General features: G+C 42.0%; 1 protein-coding gene across 1 annotated transcript in view; it reads left to right on the top strand.

Moving 5' to 3' along the window:
- Positions 1-20,991, top strand: part of PHLPP1 (PH domain and leucine rich repeat protein phosphatase 1) — a 140,425-nt gene extending 119,434 nt beyond the window's left edge. The window contains exons 11-17 of the mRNA XM_061346649.1: positions 3,373-3,573; positions 4,591-4,753; positions 9,607-9,737; positions 13,362-13,466; positions 14,393-14,587; positions 16,769-16,997; positions 18,918-20,991. Of these exons, the coding sequence (XP_061202633.1) occupies positions 3,373-3,573; positions 4,591-4,753; positions 9,607-9,737; positions 13,362-13,466; positions 14,393-14,587; positions 16,769-16,997; positions 18,918-20,042 (2,149 nt within the window). The 3' untranslated portion in view covers positions 20,043-20,991. The remainder of the gene's footprint in view (positions 1-3,372; positions 3,574-4,590; positions 4,754-9,606; positions 9,738-13,361; positions 13,467-14,392; positions 14,588-16,768; positions 16,998-18,917) is intronic.
- The last annotated feature ends 650 nt before the right edge of the window (positions 20,992-21,641 follow it).

The raw sequence follows: 21,641 nt of genomic DNA, 5'->3' as shown, positions 1-21,641 counted from the left end.
ATATGAGTGGGATATCTTCAAGGAACATGAATCAGTTTAGGTCCGTGCACTAGAGAAATGGAATCAGTTGTGCCGAATTAAATTTCCCCTGCTCTGAAGGGCATCTGTAAGATGTACCTTCTAAGGTAGCAGCTGGCACATTTCATGAGGATGAAGAAATAGGGGAGTGGAAATAACGTGGAGGAGGACTTCTGTGTTAAATCAGTATGAGGGAAAACCGAAAACCTGATGGGCAAGTACAAATAGATTGAATTTTTCTTTTTTTTTTTTTTTTTTTTTGACATAAGTTAATAGCACAGAATTGACAAAACATTGGCAGGAGCAGTCTCCTGGTTCGTTCTGTTCTCTGCCCAAAGAACCGTGTCCCTTTTTGGTTTTCTTTTTAATCCAAAGAATATCATGAAAGAATTGTCATTTCAGAACGCTTTCACCATTTTAATGTGACAGCTGGTCAAAAGGAACATGTAAATAAGTAGCATACTCTTTTCTAAAAAGTTAATTTAAAGCTAATGATGTCAGCTACAGACAGATTAGTATGTGACTATCCTGAACCTGACTGTTGAGTGTTGCCCAGCTATGAGTTATTACACAGGGGGGATAGGTGAGATACCCTGCTACCACAGGGTTCCTGTTCAAGACTTTAGGCAAGATTTTGCTAGCCACCTAAACCCTGTTCACATCAAGGCACTAAACTGGGTGTCAGGATAATGGAGATTTATTTCTGCCGTTGTTATATCACTTTCTGGAAGATTTGGCAAAAGGATAGAGATACAGAACAACAGATCTCCTTTCTACTTTTCCCATGGGAAAATATATGCATTAAAACTGATTACTGGCAGGGATATGCAGATTCCGGCCACTTTTAATACCAGTGAGGGAACAGCTTGAAACTTCTTGTTGTATTCCATCGATGTTGAAAGTTTATTAAAAACAGAAGAGCTTTTGTTGGATTCATTTTTCTTTTGAATATAAAATGGCTTCAGTACAGTAGGCTGCATTAACTTCAGCTTTATCAGAGCAATGTACCTTTTCTTACTTGAAGCTTCCAGCAGTGTTTTACGCTAGCTGTACCTGAGTAAACTTATGTTCTTCTGGACTTCATAGCCACAGGATGCTCTCTAGGTTATGTTTGGCTACATTTGGTTCTTAAAAGAAGGTACCTGTGAAATGCTCCAGGTTATTCTGCTGCAGCTTGCAAGAAATGAAGAAAAAAGTAGTTTCCTCTTCAGGGCAGAGGAGCATGCCCTTTCTTGGGGAATGTTTTGCTGCCACTTCCTCATCCCCATCATATTCCTGTGAAAGTTCACTTTCCCGAGTAGCCTTAAACTTTTTTATTACTTAAACCTTTTCAGGCTGAGCTGAAGATGACTATTTTGTGCTAGGAGTGGTGCAAAAGATACTGTGGCTTTAATGTTAATCGGAGTGCCTTTTTTTTGTGGAGAGAGACAACCATCATGCGTATTAGAGTGAAGTTGCCAAAGTAATAATTGTCTGTACTTTGGTGTTTAATTAAGTACAGGACTTGTTGATGTGGTTTGCTTCAGTTTAATAATCCAGCTTTGAATGAGCTTAATATATTTTTAGTTTATAGCTAAAGGGTGAAATTGAGCAGCATCTTTTTTAGAATAAATAAGTAATTTTAAAAACCCTTTTAGCTGCTTACTCCCTTCTCTGAATTAATCCTCCCTCTCCTCACTTCCTCCTCTGGAGTTCTACCACCCTTGTGAATAATGAATGAGCCTGAGGATTAAACTGTGTTTCTCCAAAGTAGACTCCTCTGTGTAAAACAGCTAACCTAGTTTCGGTTCTGTGCAGTTCTGAGAGATTTTTGCTTCTAATGGAAATAGTGGGGGTTTTAATCCTTTGGCATTCCACGTGACTGTTCTGTAGCATGTCTGACACTTATTTGCTGCCAAACAAGTTTCAACCAGCTGCAAATCTCGCAAATCCATTTCATTCATTAATAGACCTTAAAGGTCAATGTGGATTCCTGCATGCAAGGGACATCAATATTTTATCAGTTTAGATTGATGACACGAGCACACCTACCTTTTGTGTCTCAATCAGTGGCTTTATAGGCCTCAGCCAGCTCGTTTCTGAGTTTTGATTTTTTTGAATGCAGCTTTGCCCATTGCAGCTGCCCGTTCCTGTTGGTAGGAGCAGTACAGCCCAGTTTGGACGCCGTCACTGCAGACTGGCAGGCACACACTTATTTCTGTATCGCAGGTTCTCTAAGGCAGCTTCACTGAAAAGGGGAGGAAGGAAGAGAGAGGTCTTATTTTTGTTGAAAAAACATGGTCGTGCCAGAGTTGGTTACTAAAGGATAAATAGCCTTATTTTCCCATTTCTTTGGAATTGCTTGTGTGAATTCTAGCCTTCAAGATGCCTACAGTGTGTATTCCTCCAGCTACTGTGGTCACCAAACTCCCTCAACAGAAACATGTATTCTCTGCCCGCAAAACTTGACTTGCAAGAGTGGGCAGTGCCCGTACCTCAACAGGTCTTGTTCCCATCCTAGAAACAGCCCTTTATGGGAGAAAGAATAAATTAATTTCTGCGCTGTTTCAGTTCTTGCTGCTTGTGGCAGGACTGCAGAAAATATTAACAAAGGCTTCTGCTAGTTTGGGGAGTAGGGGAAGGGCACTCAGGAATTACACAGAGATCTGGCTGTCCTGCTGGATACATCAGCAAGCAAGAATGCGTGTGTGTGTATAAAACCTTTTAAATTTGGTTTACTGGTAGTGCTGCCTCTGTCTAAATTCTAAAAGGCAAATGACTGCTTGGTGTCAGGTTGGGGTTGTTCTTTTTTGGTTGTTTTTTGGTGTTTCATTTTTTGCTAGTGGTGCACCGTTAGCTATCCAAATACACAAAGGGTACTCTTTCATATTTTGTAGTTGCTTTCAGGCCTGCAGGTTTAAACAAAATACTGCCTGCACCCTAGCCACTATTTAAAATACTGAAAAATTGACTGGCTTTTTTACCAGTGACTTCTCTTGAAGGGCAGCTATACTTTCATGGCTTGTTGATGATGAATCAGAATTCATTTTCATGTCAAATGAATATGGAAATTATGTAGTTTGTTATTGCTCTTACCTGTAGGTACATCTGTTGGAGGTACTGAGGTCTTGGTAAGGGGTTGGAGGCATTTTGACATACTCATTTTGCTGATGTGGTCTTTTACCAACATGATCAGAAATTTTGTTCATAGAATGCAAGACTTTTAGCATTTCTATTCATGTTGTGAACTTACTGCTTTTGACCTTTGCTTTACAACTATCTTAACTCTTAAAAATAGAGATTTTTATTTATACTTCTAGACACAAAACCTGCAGGATGTTTCACTGAATTCCCTTATGTAACTTCTTCTTGCAGCCTGAGATTTCTTAATGCATCTGCCAACAAACTGGAAATGCTTCCTCCAGCCACTCTTTCTGAAGAAACCCATAGCATTTTGCAGGAGTTGTATTTGACCAATAACAACCTCACAGATAAATGCGTACCTTTGTTAACGGGCCATCCACACCTGAAGATATTGCACATGGCTTACAATCGCCTACAGAGCTTCCCTGCTAGGTAAGTCACTGGTTTTGCTGCCTCTGACCCACCAGTGGGTGGGCATTATAAAACATTTTCATAGCAAGAGCTAAATTGCACAGAAATATGGTGGCACAGGCTGTGTTTTGAATGTGGTGATACTGCAGTGGGTAGATTGACCTGCTATACCCTCTTGGACGTTGCTGCCTTCTTATGCACTACACGGACAATTGAGTGCTACATTTTAGTTGGTGTGTTTTGACTGGACTTCAAGCCCCCTTCCCCTGGACTCATTCAGCATGAATGCAGTATGCTGTTGAAGTCAAGCAAGAAGGTCATCTGTTTTCCATGGGTTGGTTGATTAGCTTACACCTGGTGGGCTTCTCCTTACAAGAGATTTGTGAGCATAGCAGTCTGGAAATGTCTGTGGAAGCGGACTAAGTGTCACTGGGGAAAAAATCCTCTCATTCCAGAGGGCGAATCTGCCTTGGCAGCAATTTCTGTACCTCCGATTCACCCTGTTTTAATCAGAAATCTTTCAAGTGTAAGATGTCCTGTAAAGCTGATGAGGTACAACCTTGAAAAAGACATGCCAATAAATAAAGGAAGAGACATCTCTGTCCTTGTGTGATGTTCTGAGCAGCCAGTCTTCAACAGCAGTGGGGAGGGAGGGAGATTAATTAGGGGGAAGAGCTGAGTGGGATGCTAGAAGGTGGGAAGGGAAATTTGGGATGAAGTGAGAAACTAGGGCTGAAAAAAAAAAAAGGAAAGAAAGGAGGAAAAAGAGTGAAAGTGAGCTGGTGACCAGGGGAAATGTAAGCAAAATAAGTAATTTGAAAGGTAGCATTAACAAAACATTGACAGAGGCAGAACACATTTTGTTCCACAACTGTGTTAGTGTCTGATGTGAGGAGAGGTGGCAGGCATTGCTGTGAGCATGGATCAAAGTCTGCAGTTTCATTTTCTTAAAATAATGAAAACCACTGCTCTCATCATCACTTCAAAATAAAATATGAATGTCTATTAAAAGAAAAATCCTTAAACTTGTTTTCATAGCAAAATGGCCAAGCTGGAAGAGTTGGAAGAAATTGATATTAGTGGGAACAAACTGAAAGCCATTCCAACAACCATCATGAATTGCAGACGTATGCATACTGTAATTGCTCACTCAAACTGCATTGAAGTCTTCCCAGAAGTCATGCAGCTTTCTGAAATAAAGGTAAGGAATGAATGTGCTTTAGGAGAAGGAAGTATAATGCAACTTCACCAATTCTGTTCTTCCCTCGGGTCTCTCATTGCTACAGGCTAGTACATTTTTGGAAATTACAGAGATCTGGCAGCTGCTTTCTCCTCTGAGGTCATATGCAAAATACTCACCCCTGTGCTGCCTTGGAGTGGAATAGAAGAGCAGCTTCAGAATCTGATTTTATGCTCACCTTGACAGTTCCTGTCTTCTCAGCCCAATAAGTGTTAATTTTCTTCCTGTGACAGTCTGTTTTGTTATGACTTAAACATTTGGCAGGAGCTATGTGTAATTAACTCTTGTGCCTTGGCAATTGGTTGATTGTGAAGGAATGGACTTTGTTTAGACCGCGTGTTAAAAACCGCTGAAGCTGCAAAATAGAATAGGCCTTAGGGACAGAGGTAAATTCCAGGAGTGCCGGATTTGAGTATTTAGGCAAGCTACTTTAATTTTCCTAATGGCAGTCATATTTTGCACAACCAGAGAAATGCTTAATCTGACTTTTGTATGTGTTTCCAGAATTAATCCTGTACTTTTCCTGACACTTCTTTTTGTGGGCCGCATTCTTTGCTTGACCATGCTGAAGAGCACCGCTGCTGACTTTTGTCTGTCTGTGAATCAAGTTCCTGCTTCTCACCTGGCTATAGTGCAGAATACTTTATGCTGTTGCTGCTGGCCAGAGCTTGGAGACTTAACTCACAGCATACAAATCTTGTGATAGGGCAGAAAGTCTGTCCTTCTCTGAGGCTGAGAACTGATTACCTATTCACGAACGCAAAACAACTTAAGGGTCCTTCCGGTGCTCCAAGAAGTCAAAAGGCTAAGTTCCCAGACTGCTGTGCTTGCATCAGTGCCTGGGGCAGGGAACGCAGCATGAGCAATAATTCTGTTGGATAGTGAATGCATGTAAAGATGAGCTTTGTGGTTTTAGCCAGGAAATCTCAAACAAACTTGTGGGGTTTTGAATACTCCTCCCTCTTTGGAACAATGGCCGGAGGAAACAGAGGGCCATTTAGAATCAATCAGAAGCAAAGCCATTTTTCTTAGAGGAAGAATTGGGGTGGGGGAGCAAGGCTCTGCACCATAAACATTTCTTTAAAAACACGACAGTGGTGTTAAGTAATACAAAATGTAGGATAATGTAAACATACCATCAGGGAACAGTCAACTTTCTCCTTTTGTTCATTCGTTTTGGAGAAAGCTGAGTGTTTCATAAAAGTATTTGAAGTGCTGCTCTACCATAGTGCTTAGCAGAAAAAAGGCGCTTGGAAGACAGCAGTTTCTTACTGCTGGTTCCTTATGGTTTAGTTCTCTGTAGCAGAAGGAGGAGGCACGGAAGTCCCTAACTGTTTGGGAACTGCAGGGATAGCGTGTGTGACTTCATCTCAGAAGGTACAGAGTGCTCTAGGACTCCACCTTTGTGGAAGGAAAATGCCTAGTATTTACTTCTGTGAAGGGAGTTCATACAGTTGCTAGATGGGAAGGTGCTTTGTTGGGCATACGGGTTCTTTTGGTCTCTTCATGATTTCTCTGCGTCATGGTTAGCATTTGTCAGTTTGGAGGTCAAGCTTGCGCTGCCTTCCTGAATCTGTTACTTAGCTTAACCAGAGTTCCCTCAGGTAGGTGAGAGCATTTAAAATGTGCCAGAGTAACTTCAGAATTTACTGCTGCAGTATAGAATCATAGAATCATAGAATAGTTAGGGTTGGAAAGGACCTTGAGATCATCAAGTTCCAACCCCCCTGCCATGGGCAGGGACACCTTGCCCTAAGCCATATTACGCAAGGCCTCGTCCAGCCTAGCCTTGAACACTGCCAGGGGTGAAGCATTCACAACCTCCCTGGACATTTGGATTTGGTCATTTGGTGAAATAAGCTTGCTTGTAGAAAAACATGGAAGTTGTATAGTCTCATGTCAACTCTGTGATTGTAATCATAGCTAATGATGAGTTTTAATTAAGGTGGCATTCAAACACTAAACTTCTTGGGGAAACTGTTACCTGTGGTAATGTCTGTTTTGCTTTGGTATTTAATTAGCCCAAGAGGCTCATGTGTTACATTTTGGAGTCAGTGACACTGGAACAGTTAGAGCAGTGGTTACTATGCTGCCTGAAATAAGTTCAGAAGGAAAGCTAGTGTGAATGCTGATGCTTTTACTCTTGCAGTAACTCCAGGATTTCCAAACACAAGGTCACTTTTGTGATATAATTGTCTCTAAGCCTTTTTTACACAGTAGAGTCAAGGCTGCAGAAGTTATGTGTGGTCCTCTTTATTAAAGAGCCTGGTGATTTCTCTGAGAGATCTTAACACATTTTTTAGGAGTTTTGTTGTGGTTTATGTCAATTATTTCTACAGTCAGTTAGGTTTATCTCTGCACACTGCAGTGTCTTCTGTGAATGGCAGAGCAGCTGGAAGCACGCACACCTGAGTCAGTGCGCCAGCAGACTCTTCCTTACAGCCATTGTCTGACATCAGTTTCCTTGCCTTACAAAATAAAAAGGGTGCTTTTTAATTGGTATCCAGGATGCTGGTGTTTTTTCACAGTCCAGCAGTTGAGTGCTTGAGCAGAGCTCAGTGACCCAGGCTCGCTTTTCCCACCTGGGACCTGGCTTTACTTCATCATCCAGTTTTTGTTGACCGATGAATTGCTTCTCTTCATGGCTGGCTGGCTGGGCTACTGCGGTGAGGGTGATATGGAGGTTTCTTGTTGCAGTTCTTCGTCAAGCTTATGTTTCACAGGAGCATTACCTTGAGCTCTCAAGTAAGTGAAGGTCTAGTAGCAGTAACATCTTAAAACTCCCTATCTTTGGTAGTTTTTCTCCTAGTTGGATAGGTTAGTATAGGCTTCTTCAGTTGTAACTTGACGTAATTCAGATCTCTTCCAGCCTTGAAGAAAGTGGTTACAAAGATACGAATGCTGCATAAGCAAATGCTGACTGTTAAGCCTTGCCTTCCAGCTGGCCCATCCAGTACAAAATCCTGTGAGCAACTGTAGGAGTTGTTCTTCTGATGCTGCATAGGTGGGGCTAAACTAGCTTGTATTAAAATAATGCATGAGGAAATTGGGATTGGTTAGGAAATAGGCTTTCCTGCTTGCCTGGGAAGTAGAATAAGGGCTAAATCTAACATAGATATGCAGAAAGTTCCTCTTAGCCTGTTCTTCAAACAGTACAAATAAAATCTGAGAAATCCTAAGCTGATAAATAAGCTATCTTCGCTAGTGCCTAGAAGCCAAGGGTTCTGCTGTAGAGTGTTGCTTCCTTTGGCATATCGGGCATTTAATCAGAACAATGAAATTACTTCACTGATTTTTGTACTTGTTATTCCAGCACTGCTCTTCCATCAAATTTGTAATGGCATTGAGGTGTTGAACACAGCAAGGCCTCCTGGCAGCTCCTTTAATCTGCAAAGTTAATTACTGGCTCTCTGGAAGCAGCACGAGTTGCACAGAGGGGAAAAAAGCTCACTGGCGTAACTGTTCTGTCAAGCTGTCTACTATTTTGTTTGCGTGACAGATTTAAACTCTGATTTCCTTATCGGGCTTAGATAACGTCAGCAGTTTGTTCTTCATAATAATAATGCCTCCGTATTAGACAACCTCAGGAGTCAAGATTTGGGTTGGAAATCTGTTATTTCCATTGCTTGCATTTAATAATGTGGTAGGAGAATTTTCTCCTCCAGATTTTACTAGGTTATCTTATGCCTTCTTCTAGCTCAGAACCTAGTTTCTTTGATTATACCTACAAAAATGAAAGTGTCTCGCTTGTGTCAATGGAAATTATGTAATGGTCAAAATATGCAGCTGAGAAAAGCCTCCCCCAGCCCTTTTCAACTTTCTGTTTTATTAAAGTTTTTGAAGTTGTACTCTTTTTGCAGGTTAAAAATAGGCACTGGTCTTTCTGAGAGATGTGGACAGTTCTTCTGTCCTCTGCCTGCTCCGTCCTAGCGAAAAAAAGAAAAGGTTGATTACCCCCACCAGTTTTTGGTGCATTCTACATCAGTAATGCTGCAATAACATTTGGAGAGTGGGTTTTGTTCTAAAATGGCATATATTTTCTTGTGTATAGACTTCCATCTAAACGCGTAGCTTTAAACAGTGTTTGGGGATTTTGTCATTCCAGTGCACTTGTTCTAGCTAATTTGTGCTTCACTGGTGGATAGCCAGCAAGTTTCTCTGTTGTTTTGTATTGTATTTTTTCTGAAATATTTAAGCTTTAAATTTTTTTTCACTAATTTTATTGGCTTCAGGTTTAAACATTAATCCATCCAAGATGACATAAATTAAAACCATGTTTAAAACTGCTCCAGTATTTTTTCCTTTCCTCTGCTCCTCTTCTCCTCCACATGCATTCATAATCCTGCTTATTTTAATATCCCTCAGTAATTGCCGAGTTCCTGAGGGCCTGCTCATTCTCTTGCTGATTTAAACTGTCTTTGGAAGAGGGACTGCTGTGCCAGTGGCTTAGAAGCTCCAATTTGTATTTATCTTCATTTCCTTTATCTATTAAAAGACTGGTTTCATCGGTAACACTTTTTCTTAAATACTTGAAAATACATTGACCATCTTTGTCTCTGACGAGCAAACAAAACTTAATAGTTTTGTAAGAAGATGACACCTGGTCAGATGGAAATGGAAGGAACATATTTTTGTATGTCCTAGACATCTGGTAAGATGGCTGAATGCCACATGAATTTCTTTGGTAAGAACTACATACTTAAATGAATGGTCTTAGTTGCAGCCTTCGTTGTTTATGAAACATGCATTACTACATTTAAGCAAAATTTGTGTGATCTTGATAACATCTAAATTCTCTTGCTTCCCTTTTACAGTGTGTGGACCTAAGCTGCAATGAACTGAGTGAAGTCACATTGCCTGAAAACCTGCCTCCGAAACTACAAGAGCTGGACCTGACTGGAAATCCCAGATTAGCCTTGGATCACAAAACCTTAGAGCTGCTGAAGTGAGTTACCTTACAGAGCAGGGAGGGGACAGTGACTCCAGTCACTAGGATGTGACAAACCACAATACACGGAAGTGTAAATGTCTTTTAAGGAGCGTGGCTCCTTGTTATCAGTGGATCAGAAAGTAACAGGTTATGTGACTAGGTCAGAAAATTGATGTTTTGTTAAACAGGATGGCTTTGCCCACTCCAGTGCAATTGCTTTCAGCTGTAACTTCTGCAGGGGTCTTCTAGTCTGGTATAACCACTGTTTGGCCAGTTTGATATCCATTTTACTTCTGACATTAGATTTAGCCAAAGTACTTACTTATTGCACCGCTGAGATGCAAAATGTATGCTTGCTATATTTTTTCCCTTACATTCATCTTTTTGGGTCTGTCTGCGATTGTGCTGCTTTTTACCTCTTCACATACTGTTTCTTATTACCCTTCATGCCTCTCTGCTTTTGTCCTAGAAATCCTTATTTTTCTCATATTTAAACCTCTCTTGAAGGCTTGCATCTCCCAATCTGCTTGCAGCACAGCCAGTTCCCTTGCCTTGGGACCCTCCTTTTCCTTCCTGTCTACCTGTTTCCTGCACTAGAACTTATCCACAACTGAAATTCACCAAGTGCCTTGTGCCTCCTTCTGCAGTTGTTGGGAAACTGTTGCACTAAACCAGATCATCTGTGGACAGTGGTGCTGCCTTGAACTTTTCTTATGTCCTAAGGGAACTGCACCAGCTCTGATTTTTCTTCTCAGTCTCTTTGATTCTTAAACAGTGGATTATTCCAAGAAGGGTTGATTTACTTTATAAGGGTTGAGCATTTGCTTTGTGTGGTTTGCTTTTAAATAGTTAAGATCCAACACTGGAATAGTAAACCTCATTTGTTGTACAAGCAAGGGAAACTTCCAGTTTGAGTTTGTTTTTAGCTTGAATTGGCAGATTTATCAAATTAAATAGAAATTTGGATAATGATGAGTTTTCACATATAAAAATGAGTCCATGTTCTGGAGCAGACAGGAAAAAAAAAAAAAGAGTGCTCCTCTATTTTAGGAGCTGCTTTATTGTATTCAGGAGGCCATCCTGAAGCAGCAGTCTGATGTTACTCTGGTTCATAGAAGGAGGGGGAAATATGTATTACAATGCTGATTAAATTCTGTCAAAACTTAAAAGTGCAAGATCAGCTTTTCTTCTGTATAACCCAGAAGACAAGGTGGGCAAGCCAGTCTCATGCCACTTCAGTATTCAGGCATCATGCCCCGTAGCAGTATCGTACAAATGTAAATCCTAAGTAGCAAAAATGTAGTGTGGCCCAATTACGTGCCATGTTTTCATTGGCATATACTTCGTGTTTAATTCACAGGAAACTTTTTTCCTCTTATGTGGAAGAAGTTCCTTGGTTATTTGTGGGTTGTTTGGAGTTTGGGGTGGGGTGTTTTTCTGGGTTTTTTTTTTTTGGTTTTTTTTTTTTTAGAAAACACAAATTATTCATAAGACCTAAGGTTCTCTTCCCTCATATTTATTAGCCACACTCAGGTTTTTGGCGGCTTCCTAGTGTCTGTACTGACACCCTGCACTAACTTCTATGATATACTGCAATAATTGACTGTCAGGGAGGAGGTGCTCCTTTCACTTGTTTTTTTGTAGCAGGCACAAAAATACTTGTACACTTGGTAGTTTTTATATCTTCCTTCTGCATGTGAAAGGCAGCTCTCCATCTGTGCCCTGGCAGGATGCAAGCAGGTAGTAGGTTAATACGTGTTTTCAGTGCTGGAGAGAAGAGTCCTGTCATGCATATGTGCTTTTTTAATATGTATGGAGATCTTAGAGGAGGGTCGCATGCTTACGAGGATGTTACCAAGCAATTCACTGGATGTAAGAATTTTCAGCAGGAATTACAATGGAGACAAAAAAAAAAAAAAAAAAAGGCTGCTACACTGATTTTTAGGGAAGAACATCTAGTTCAGTTGTAACAGTCAAACTAAGGGGAAAATAAACCATGCTGTCCAGAAGCCCTAGCCCATATTCCCTGCATAGGGTGTGCTGCTCGATAGCATTCCTTTCTGGACACATGGTCTATCTGTAGTGGTGCCACTGAAGGAGGTGAAAGCAATGCATTAAGGTAGCTTTTTTTCACCATTGCTAGGAAGGTTTGAGATGGCTCTGGGCTCTTGACCTGCCCAGGAACCAGTTCAGTTAAAAAAGAAACAAACAGAAAAACCTTCCTGATCTAAGTTCCTCTGCCATGAAGGTTAAGTGCCTTGTATGAGAAGTCTGCAAAGAAAGTGTGTTTGCTCATGTGTGTGGTGTAGTGCAGGTACAGATAGCATTAAAATCTCTGCTAGTTCAGAAGAATCCCAGGTTTCTAGTTTGATCTGGGGTCAGATAATCTTTTCTAATGCTCATGGCGAGATGTGTGCCTCTTGTTTGACACACAGAGGGCTGCAAATCCAACAGCTTAAAACACTGGTGGTTCTAATGTTGTTTATGTAATTTGTTTGCTTTTTAATCCGCCCTTGCTGATGCACACATGCTGACTATTAGTGTAAAAAGAAATTGGACTGGATGTGACAGTACTTCAGGTTATTTGAAGAAGGCTGTGCAATGCTGAAAGACTTTCCTGTGTGTTAGGTCAGGTGGGGGTTTGGATGGGGAAAAACGAGTGCTCAGAGTGAACAGTTAGACCTTTCTGCTTGTGCCCTTTTATGATTCATTTGGTTCATGAAAGGTTTGGGTGTCTTTGAAGTGTCTGTGGCATGGGGGGAGCTCCCTTTCCCTGCCTTTGGAAGAAAGCAGTAGGGAGCAGGGGGCAGGTCATCTCTCCCCAGCAAAGCAGGGCTGTGAAGGGAAGGATATAAACAGGGAGGGCTGGGCCCTTTTTAAGTCTTTATTACGCTCTGTGAGGTATTTGAAGGTTGGGCTAAAGGCTACATTGGTAGTAAATTGGAGGGTAGAGGATCAAGGGCCTGAGTAAAATTTGGCCTGCACAACTGGGGAAGACAGAAGGGCTGTGCCTGCTGTCTACAGGCTGTACTGTAGGCTGGCTCTTGCAGGTTGGTGCAAGACCAGGAGGGAGCAAATTTATTTTGTGGGCATTTTCATGGAAGGCTGTTATTACACATTGCTAGTTCTAAGTAATTAAATGTTTTCTATACTTTCCCCTTTTCTCTCTCCTCCCCCCACCCCTCCCCACATAGGGGATGGTGTGGGTCATAGAGGAGGTTTCATTTGGGTACAATGAAAAGTGCCCAGAGACTTGTTAAAATGGGTAGGGGAAATGTGTAATTTATGAAATCACTCCCCTGTACTGGCTTTCAGCAAACTAGTGACAAATTTGTTTTGTATTCCGACTGGGCCAGGTTTGAAACAAATAGCTTAGGGATGAGGGCAGGGAAAGAAAAGCTGGCTAAGCAAAACAGTGCAACTGACACCCTCATAGAGGCTCAGTTACTTACTGCTTTTTTGTTCTTTGTATGCAGACATTTAGAAGTAACCACTTGGGGTGTCCAGCTTCATTTTCTTTTATTAAATGTATTACTAAGAACGGGGAGGGAGGGAAAAAGGTGTTATCTTTTTATTTGAATTTGGGTCATATCAGCACTTCAATCCATTGCATCTTTCCCCTTTCCTTTTTGCCTGCAGCAATATTCGTTGCTTCAGGATCGACCAGCCCTCGGCTGGTGATGCTTCAGGAGCACCAGCAGTGTGGAGTCACGGTTACACAGAAGCATCGGGCGTCAAGAACAAGTACGACCTGGCATGGTTCTCATTGTACAGCCATCATCCTAGCAGCAGAGCACCTCTGTGCTGATGATACAAAGAAATGCTTTTTTCAGTCAAAGTTTTGGGGAAGTTTTGGGCCTCACAAAGCCAGGGGCCATGCCATGACTATATTTGTCTACTGGGCCCCTGGCTAGCTCTTCACTTTGGTCTTTGTTAGGGAAGTTGCTAAGATACGAGTGTAACCAACACATTTTGTCTGTGCAAGACTCCGGTACTTGCAAAAGATCTGAGTGTTTAAAAGCATTTTCTTCTTTGCAAAGCTGCTTTATCTTCAACCAAAGGATGTTTACCAAGCAAATCAGAGATACTAAGGCAAGAGGCAGAATGGCCAAAACTCTGAATATTCATGGTGTACAGAGCTCCTGTGACTAAGGCAGCACTTGGCAAATAATGTACCAAGAGTCTGCTAGTCTCTGTGTTGCTGGCAATGTGATGAATCTTTCTTTGTTCCTTAAATACCTTTTTAGAAATCTGCTACCTAGGTTTCCCTAGTAAGTGCCAGCATGTCTTTACTTACTGTTAAGGGGTAATTTGGTCATTAGCATGTTAAATCACAAGGATGGCTTTTGGAGGAGTAAGTGCAGTTTAAACTGATGTTATTTCAGAGATACTTTTCCCTGTCTTTCTGCAAATAAGAGAGTTGTTCACATGCTGAAAAGGAGGAAAGATCGTTAGGGCTGGGCTTGAACTACCAGCGTAGTTCTCTCCACATCTTAGTGCTGTGATGGGCCTGACTCTTCTCCACAGCTCAGAAAGCAGTCCTGAAACGTGTATGAACAGAGGTGGTTAAAACTAGGTCTCAGACTGGGCTGCATCTCTCTGGTCAGAATGACGAGAAACTAGTCATAGGTAACAACCTTGATGTTCTCCTCTTTTGTTATTTTCGCTAGGCTGTGTGTGGCAGCACTTTCAGCCAATAACTTCTGCGACAACCGGGAGGCTCTTTATGGTGTTTTTGATGGTGACCGCAATGTGGAAGTGCCGTATCTGCTGCAGTGCACAATGAGCGACATTTTAGCAGAAGAACTGCAGAAAACAAAGAATGAGGAGGAATACATGATCAACACTTTCATCGTTATGCAGAGGTGAGTCTTGGATTTGAAGCCTCTTTTTATCTTGCTCACTAGGCAGTTTATTCGCTTTCAGGTCAGACACCTGCTCTTGCTTCAAAAAAATGTGAGAGGGGAAAAAAGCCTTGGGATCTGGCTGTGGTGCTTTCTTTTATTGCTCATTTTGGGAATATTGCCCTCTGTTCCTTCCGGGCGTGGGGAGAAAAACTTGAACACCTCCCCACCCAAACAAAAACAAAACAAAACAAACGACCTGCAAAGTTACTCAATGCTCATGACTAAGTGGTGCATGGAGGTTTACTCCTTTCTGGTATCTTCTTTAAGTCTTACAATTCACAGTTCCTGTAACCAAGTCAGTGGTATGAATCTCTTCATCTTGTTTTAAACTTCCTTACTGTTACTGGCTGCAGAGCCTGGGCTTAACCTTTCTGTTTCTCTGTACCAATTCAGGTTATTTAAAGCTACATAAATACTGAAAATGTGTAGTCTGACTCCTTAGAAATGTCTGTATGCTGTCATCCCTTTCGCCTTAGAATATTATTTGAGCAGGACCTATCCAAAGAGATTGTGGTATGATAGCTGTGAGTATAATGGTAGCTGTTTATAGTGGTTTGGAAACCTGTGTGCATGCTGTTCTTGACAGAAGAAGAAATTGTGCCTTGAGAGACACTGAGTGAAGGAGTATGAAGAGAATTGAACAAAGGAGAACAAAGAGGTCAGGGAAACAAAGGAGAAAGCAAATAAGTAGCTTAGAGGCTGAGGAAATGAATCACGTTAAAAGTAGCATTGCTTATTGTGGAGTTGCTGTACCTTTGGAAAGGAAAAATACTGAAGTTCTGGTATCAGGAAAGGTACAGAAGCAGTAGGGTGGTACAGAACCTTAAAAACACAAGAGAGAAAATTCTTCCTTCCCATAATTGCTTATAACAGTGCTTCAGACCGCTAGTTGAGAAGGTGGTTGCTGTATACTTAAAATGTTCAAACATAATAACAAATTTGACTATTGAAAGTACTTATTACATGGCTTTGTTTACTACTAATGCAGTTTCATAGGAATGTGGCTTTCCGACAAAAAAATGCTGCTTTTTGGTTTTGTTTCTTTTTGGTTTCAAGTCAAAATAAACTGACCACCTTTGGAGAAATAGTGTTCATTCCACTTGCATTTAATCATTCATTGAGGGTTATTACAGATGATGCACAACACTCCTGAAGTGTATTTTTAAAAAACAAAATGAAGCAGCACGTTGAAGCTTAGTTTCAAATTCAGTGGTGCATTCTCCCCCCAGATTTTGAATTAAAAGTTCTTCCCAGCTGTATCTAGCCTTAATATAAATGTTAGTAACCTTTGTAATTTGCTTTCTAGTCGCTGTAATTCCCAGTTACTGTAGGAGAATGTCCTGATAAACAAATACAGGGAAGGATGGATGGTTTTTCAGAGTCTAGTATTGAAAACAATTTACATTCTAATGATGGGACTCTGAAAACTTCAGTTTTATCCATAGATTTTAATTCTTTCCCCACTACAGCTCCTGTTAAAACAGTAGGCTTAAATGTTTCAAAGAGCCTATTTAACAGGTGTGCCTTCTTGTAGCAGAGTAAAAGCCACTTGGTGCTTTATTGGCCATCATTTAATACTTTGAGAGTATTATTCTAAAGACATCACAAAGCGGTGAACCTCTGCCTTCTGATTTTGCTCCAAAATAGAGTTTTTAGAGTTAGAATTACTATTTTCTGTAGCTTCAGAAGTCAGAAAAAACAGCTGAATAATATGAACCCCCGTTTTAAGCTCTACACGTATTAAATTAATAGTCCTCAGTACTTTTCTGACCCTCTCTGTTTCCCTCGGTCTGACCTTTAAAACAAATGTTTTGAAGATGTACAGGAAGACATCTGTGCAACTCTTAAAAGTGTAAAGATGTTATTGTTCTAAAATTGAGCAGATTTGAGTGTCCACATATGTGGATACACCCCATATATGCTTATGTGTAAATAACCCCTTGCCTGAGGTTTGCACATGTCTCTGCAGTGCTGCCGTAGTGTCACAGTCTTCAGTGGAGACTTCTGTTTCTGTCCCAGTGATCCAACAGAGTCAATGCACCCAGTGCTTGCGGTTGCAGAACAGCGGCTGTTTCTCTATAGTACCCGTAACACTTGTTTTCCAGTTAAAGGACAGTCACTGTTTTGTTTAAATTCCAGGAAACTTGGAACAGCTGGACAAAAACTTGGAGGCTCTGCTGTGCTTTGCCATATAAAACATGATCCCATGGACCCTGGTGGATGCTTCACGCTAACCTCAGCAAACGTGGGGAAGTGCCAAACTGTTCTCTGCCGGAATGGGAAACCTCTGCCTTTGTCCAGGTGTTACGTGATGAGTTGTGAAGAAGAGCTGAAGAGGATTAAGCAGCATAAGGCCATTATCACAGAGGTTAGAGAACAGTTAGGGACTGTTGCAGCTTGCAGCTTTCTTGGGGAACATTTACACAGCAATGCATGAAACCACATACTGATATTAGTGAACCTCCAAGACGTAGTGGGAACAGTATGCATTCCAGAGTTGCACTTTCCTTTCAAGGTGATTCATATCATGCAATCAAGTTGTCATGTGATAAAGTTGCTTTTCCCCCCTGTTGCCATGCTGGATTTTGGTTAGCTTCAGAGAGTGAGCAGCTATGAGCATGTTGCACTGAAACAGGAAAGCAGACAGCCTCCTCCTCATGGGAAGAGGAATTGCTGTGTTGGAGCTGTCATGAAGAGCCACTGCAATTGAAAAGGATGACAGGGCAGAGCACTTGGAGCAATGCTGTCATTCCCTTAGGAGGCTGACTTTGCTGTCTGAGCTCCTGCATTCACCAAGCTGTCCTTTGAAGGGCAACTGTCAAAGAGAGCCCTTGCCCAAAGGAAACCCCTTCCTGTGCTCAACTGAACCATGAGAGAAAAGACTTACTTGTTCCCTTCTTACAAGCTTGAAGCTACAGCTGTCAGTTTTACTTTGCCTTGTGTGACCCATGCACAGGGATAGATAAATATTGAATCCTCCTGATGGTGGAGGAAAGGGCAGAAAACTCATTCCTGTATGTCCATTAACAGCTTGTGTGTGTGTGGTGGGGAGGTGGAATAAGTCATGTGCCTATTGATCGAGCCAGGGAAAGGTGGCAGCTGGGATCTCAAACGTGACAAGTTGGGAGTCACTCCAACATAGCGTGCATCACTGAGGCACGCTTGTTGTAGAGGAAAGGGGAAATTTTTGCGCTGAATCTGAAGATGACTCACTGATTTCATGCATAAGTTGATGGCTTATCACTTCTGTCAGCCTTCTAATGGGGAAGTTAACAAGGTTTTTTTGTTCTTCCAAGCGGTTTTAAAAGGGAAGCTATTTTTAGTCATAATTCACATTTCTGTGGTTATCTGCTTTATAATAATCACTGTAGTCATCAGCTGGACCAAATGAGCGTAACTCTTCACATTTGTTGTTCTTCTCAAACACGAAATTAGCAGGGTGCAGCCATCCCTAGCAAGCTGACAGATAGCCAGGCTTGCTGGTTCAGACACTTGCACTGCTTATTCTGAGAGCTTGGATTCTAACCAGGACAGGATCCTGAGATTTGGACGTGCATGGGGTTTATTTCTCAAATACGTCCATTTTTACTGATATTTTCCCTTCAGATACTACTCCTCCTCCCCTTGGAAATGTCATGTCTAAGTGGGAATGTAGTAAGTAATTGGGGCATGTAAAACATTTCACTACAGCTCAGCAGACTGAGAAATGCAGACTTGCTCTCTGCTGCATTTGACTTGCATGCTTCATTTAAAGTCTTTTTGCTTTGTTTTTTTTTCTAAATGAACTTTTGTTTCTGAAGTGATGAGCCAAGATGAAACCTACAAATGTTACAGCTGCAGGAGAAGAGTCATAACTGAATGACCTGCCCCTGTGTCAAATGGAGCTGTGTGTGGCTTTGCCCCTGTATAAAGCCAGATATCGTGGGTGGAGGAGGGATAAGTCTGACTCACTGGTAAAACATTAGTCCAGTTGGCTTTCACAGCTGCAGGAGCAGAATAGATAGCTCTTTGTTGCAGACTTCTGCTTTGTTGGCCTGTGCATAGGTGATGCTGATGATAAATCAATAGGGTGTGGGAGGTATAGTGCAGGATTGCAAACCAGCCGTTGCTGCGCTCTAATCCCAGCTCTGTCACCTCCTTGCAAGTCACTTTGTTTTTCTGTCATCTTGTCTGTAAATGGCAGTGTTGAGGGTACTGCAATAACAACCATCAGTAAGACACAAGGAGATGCAGGTGCTGTGTATCCTTGTCTGCTTTGTTTCCAATTTCCTGTCCTTTCTAATTTCAGGATGGCAAAGTGAACGGTGTGACCGATTCAACGAGAATCTTGGGGTACACCTTCCTTCACCCAAGTGTTGTGCCACGTCCTCACGTCCAGTCCATCACCTTAACTCCACAAGATGAGTTCTTCATTCTGGGGAGCAAGGGGCTGTGGGACAGCCTCTCGATGGATGAAGCAGTGGAGGCAGTCAGAAACGTGCCTGATGCGCTGGCAGCCGCGAAGAAGCTTTGCACTTTGGCCCAGAGTTACGGCTGCAACGACAGCATCAGCGCTGTTGTGGTTCAACTCAACGTGACAGAGGACAGCTTCTGCTGCTGTGAACTTAATGGGGTCCCACCCCCTAGCCCAGGCATTTTCCCCCAGTCTGTCAACGTGGTCATCAAGGACAGGCCAACAGATGCGCTCGGGATGCCGTCTTCCAGCAGTGGCATGGCTTCGGAGATCAGCAGTGAGATCTCCACCTCCGAAATGAGCAGTGAGGTGGGGTCCACCGCATCTGATGAGCCTCCCCAGGTGGCCATGAACGAGAACAGCCCAGCCTACCCTGGGGAGCAGCGCTGCATGCTGCACCCTGTCTGCCTGTCCAATTCTTTCCAGCGGCAGCTCTCCAGCGCCACCTTCTCCAGCGCCTTCTCTGACAACGGCCTAGACAGCGACGATGAGGAGCCAATTGAGGGGGTGTTCACCAATGGCAGCCGTGTGGAAGTGGAAGTGGACATTCACTGTGGCCGAGCAAAGGAGAAGCAGCTCCTCCAGGTGCCGGTGGAAGCCAGCGACGAAGGTATCGTCATCAGTGCCAACGAAGACGAGCCCGGCCTTCCCAGGAAAGCTGAATATTCTGCTACAGGCACAATAGGGCGCCGGCGAGGCAACGGTTCCGTGGCTCCACAAGAGAGGAGCCATAACTTAATTGAAGTCGCAACAGACGCGCCCCTCAGAAAAACAGGGGGCTACTTTGCTGCTCCAGCGCAGCCCGATCCCGACGACCAGTTCATTATCCCACCAGAGCTTGAAGAAGAAGTCAAGGAGATTATGAAGCAGCACCAGGAACAACAGCAGCAGCAGCAGCAGCAGCAGCAGCGGCAGTATCCGATGGACCACCTGGCAGACTATTACGACACACCACTATGACCCACTCTATTCACTGCTCAGAAAAAAACTAACAAACAAGGAGACTTGAGTGCGGGACCCAGTGGGTTCGCATTACAGCAGGGGTTTTCCTTATCCTTTTCCTTTATATACTTCCTTTTCCTTATCCTGCCACTACAGATAACTGCAGCTTTTCAGTTTGTTAGGTTTAATATTCATCGACTTTCTTCTAGAGACGCTTGACCGATAAAGTTTAAAATAGTTAACCTTCCCTTAACATATCACGTGTAAAAACAAAAAACAAAAAATAATAAAAAAATAATAAAAAGGTTTAATATATTGCTGAGAAACAGATGATGATGTAATATTTTTTAAAATGGCTTGTTTGTTTTGTTTGAAAAGCAGGGCAGTAGCCAGTGCTAAATGATTTAAGTAATATTGTAATACTGTATTTCTTTGAGAGAAAAGGCTTTTTTTGGTCTTGAAAATGATAGACATTTGTAGAATATGGAGACTAACTCCTAGGAGTTGCTTTACTCTTTCAGGTGACTTAAGTCACTGAGATTCACTAATTTTCTCTGAGAGAACAGTTGATTGGGGAATTCCTGTAAATAGCTCAGTGTTGTATAGTGATGCTTACATGTTTTGTAGCCTTGGCATTAAGGACACAACCTGAAAAACTGACCTTTTTTCTTAAGCGACTCTTAGGGCCATGGTCATTAAGCATTACGGACTGAGTGGCTGTGTACAAGTTAGCTAGAGCTGAGGTGGTGTCGACCATTTAAAGAAAAACACTTTTTCCTCTGGTCTCTCTCTTTCCTTACTTTTACAGACACGGTTTGTTTGTGTTCCTTACTGCTGCCACAACCAGCATGATTGTATAGAGCTCATTTGCTGTAGAACATTTACATACCAAGAGTTATATTAAAGCCGAATGCACAGATGAACATGTCATAATTTTTGTTATAATAAATATGAAATTTACACCTGATGTCTGCTTCTATGTCTGGATAGCGGAGCAGCAGCTTTCAAACAGTAGCTTGCTGTGGTTCATCAGCGTGCTGCTCAGTTTAAACCAAGCGTGGAAACTCCTTCAGCTCGATCACATTTTACACTAACTGCAGAAGTTCACGTGTACTTTTAGAATGTAAAGGCCGTGCAAAATGGCCTTTAAAAGATACAAAACAACTCTCTGAGGAATTGACCTGTTTCTGTTTTCCTTTCTCAGTACTAATTCAGCACTATTGATTTGCCCTTTGCCACAGTATTGACAATGCTACAAGACTGAAGAGGAGCGGTGCTCTGGCTCTGTCCCACTGGGACCAAGTAACTCAAGATAGAAATGATGAAGAAGGGATAATGTAAGCTGTGAGAAAAGGGAGAAAAAAACAAATCAAACCATTTGGTGTGGAAAGAAGAGGGGAAAATGTAAGGAGAAGGCAGAAAAGTGAACTCAAAGCTACCTTCATGAACTCGAACATGTTGAATGACCATGAGTTCAATGGCAGTTTTACTTTGGTTACAAAAGGGTATTTTTTGTGATTCCTGTGGGAACGGAGCAACACCCTTTTCCACTATTTCCTCCAACCAACTGCTCCGTTTTACTTGTCACACTTTACAAAGCTGAATTAATGTGTGATC

Source organism: Neopsephotus bourkii, unplaced genomic scaffold (genome assembly GCF_033783945.1).
Source record: "Neopsephotus bourkii isolate Nb327-2 ecotype Australia unplaced genomic scaffold, CSIRO-AGI_Nbou_v1 NB_272, whole genome shotgun sequence".
NCBI classification, from domain to species: Eukaryota; Metazoa; Chordata; class Aves; order Psittaciformes; family Psittacidae; genus Neopsephotus; species Neopsephotus bourkii.
This window is presented reverse-complemented; position numbering and strand designations above follow the sequence as displayed.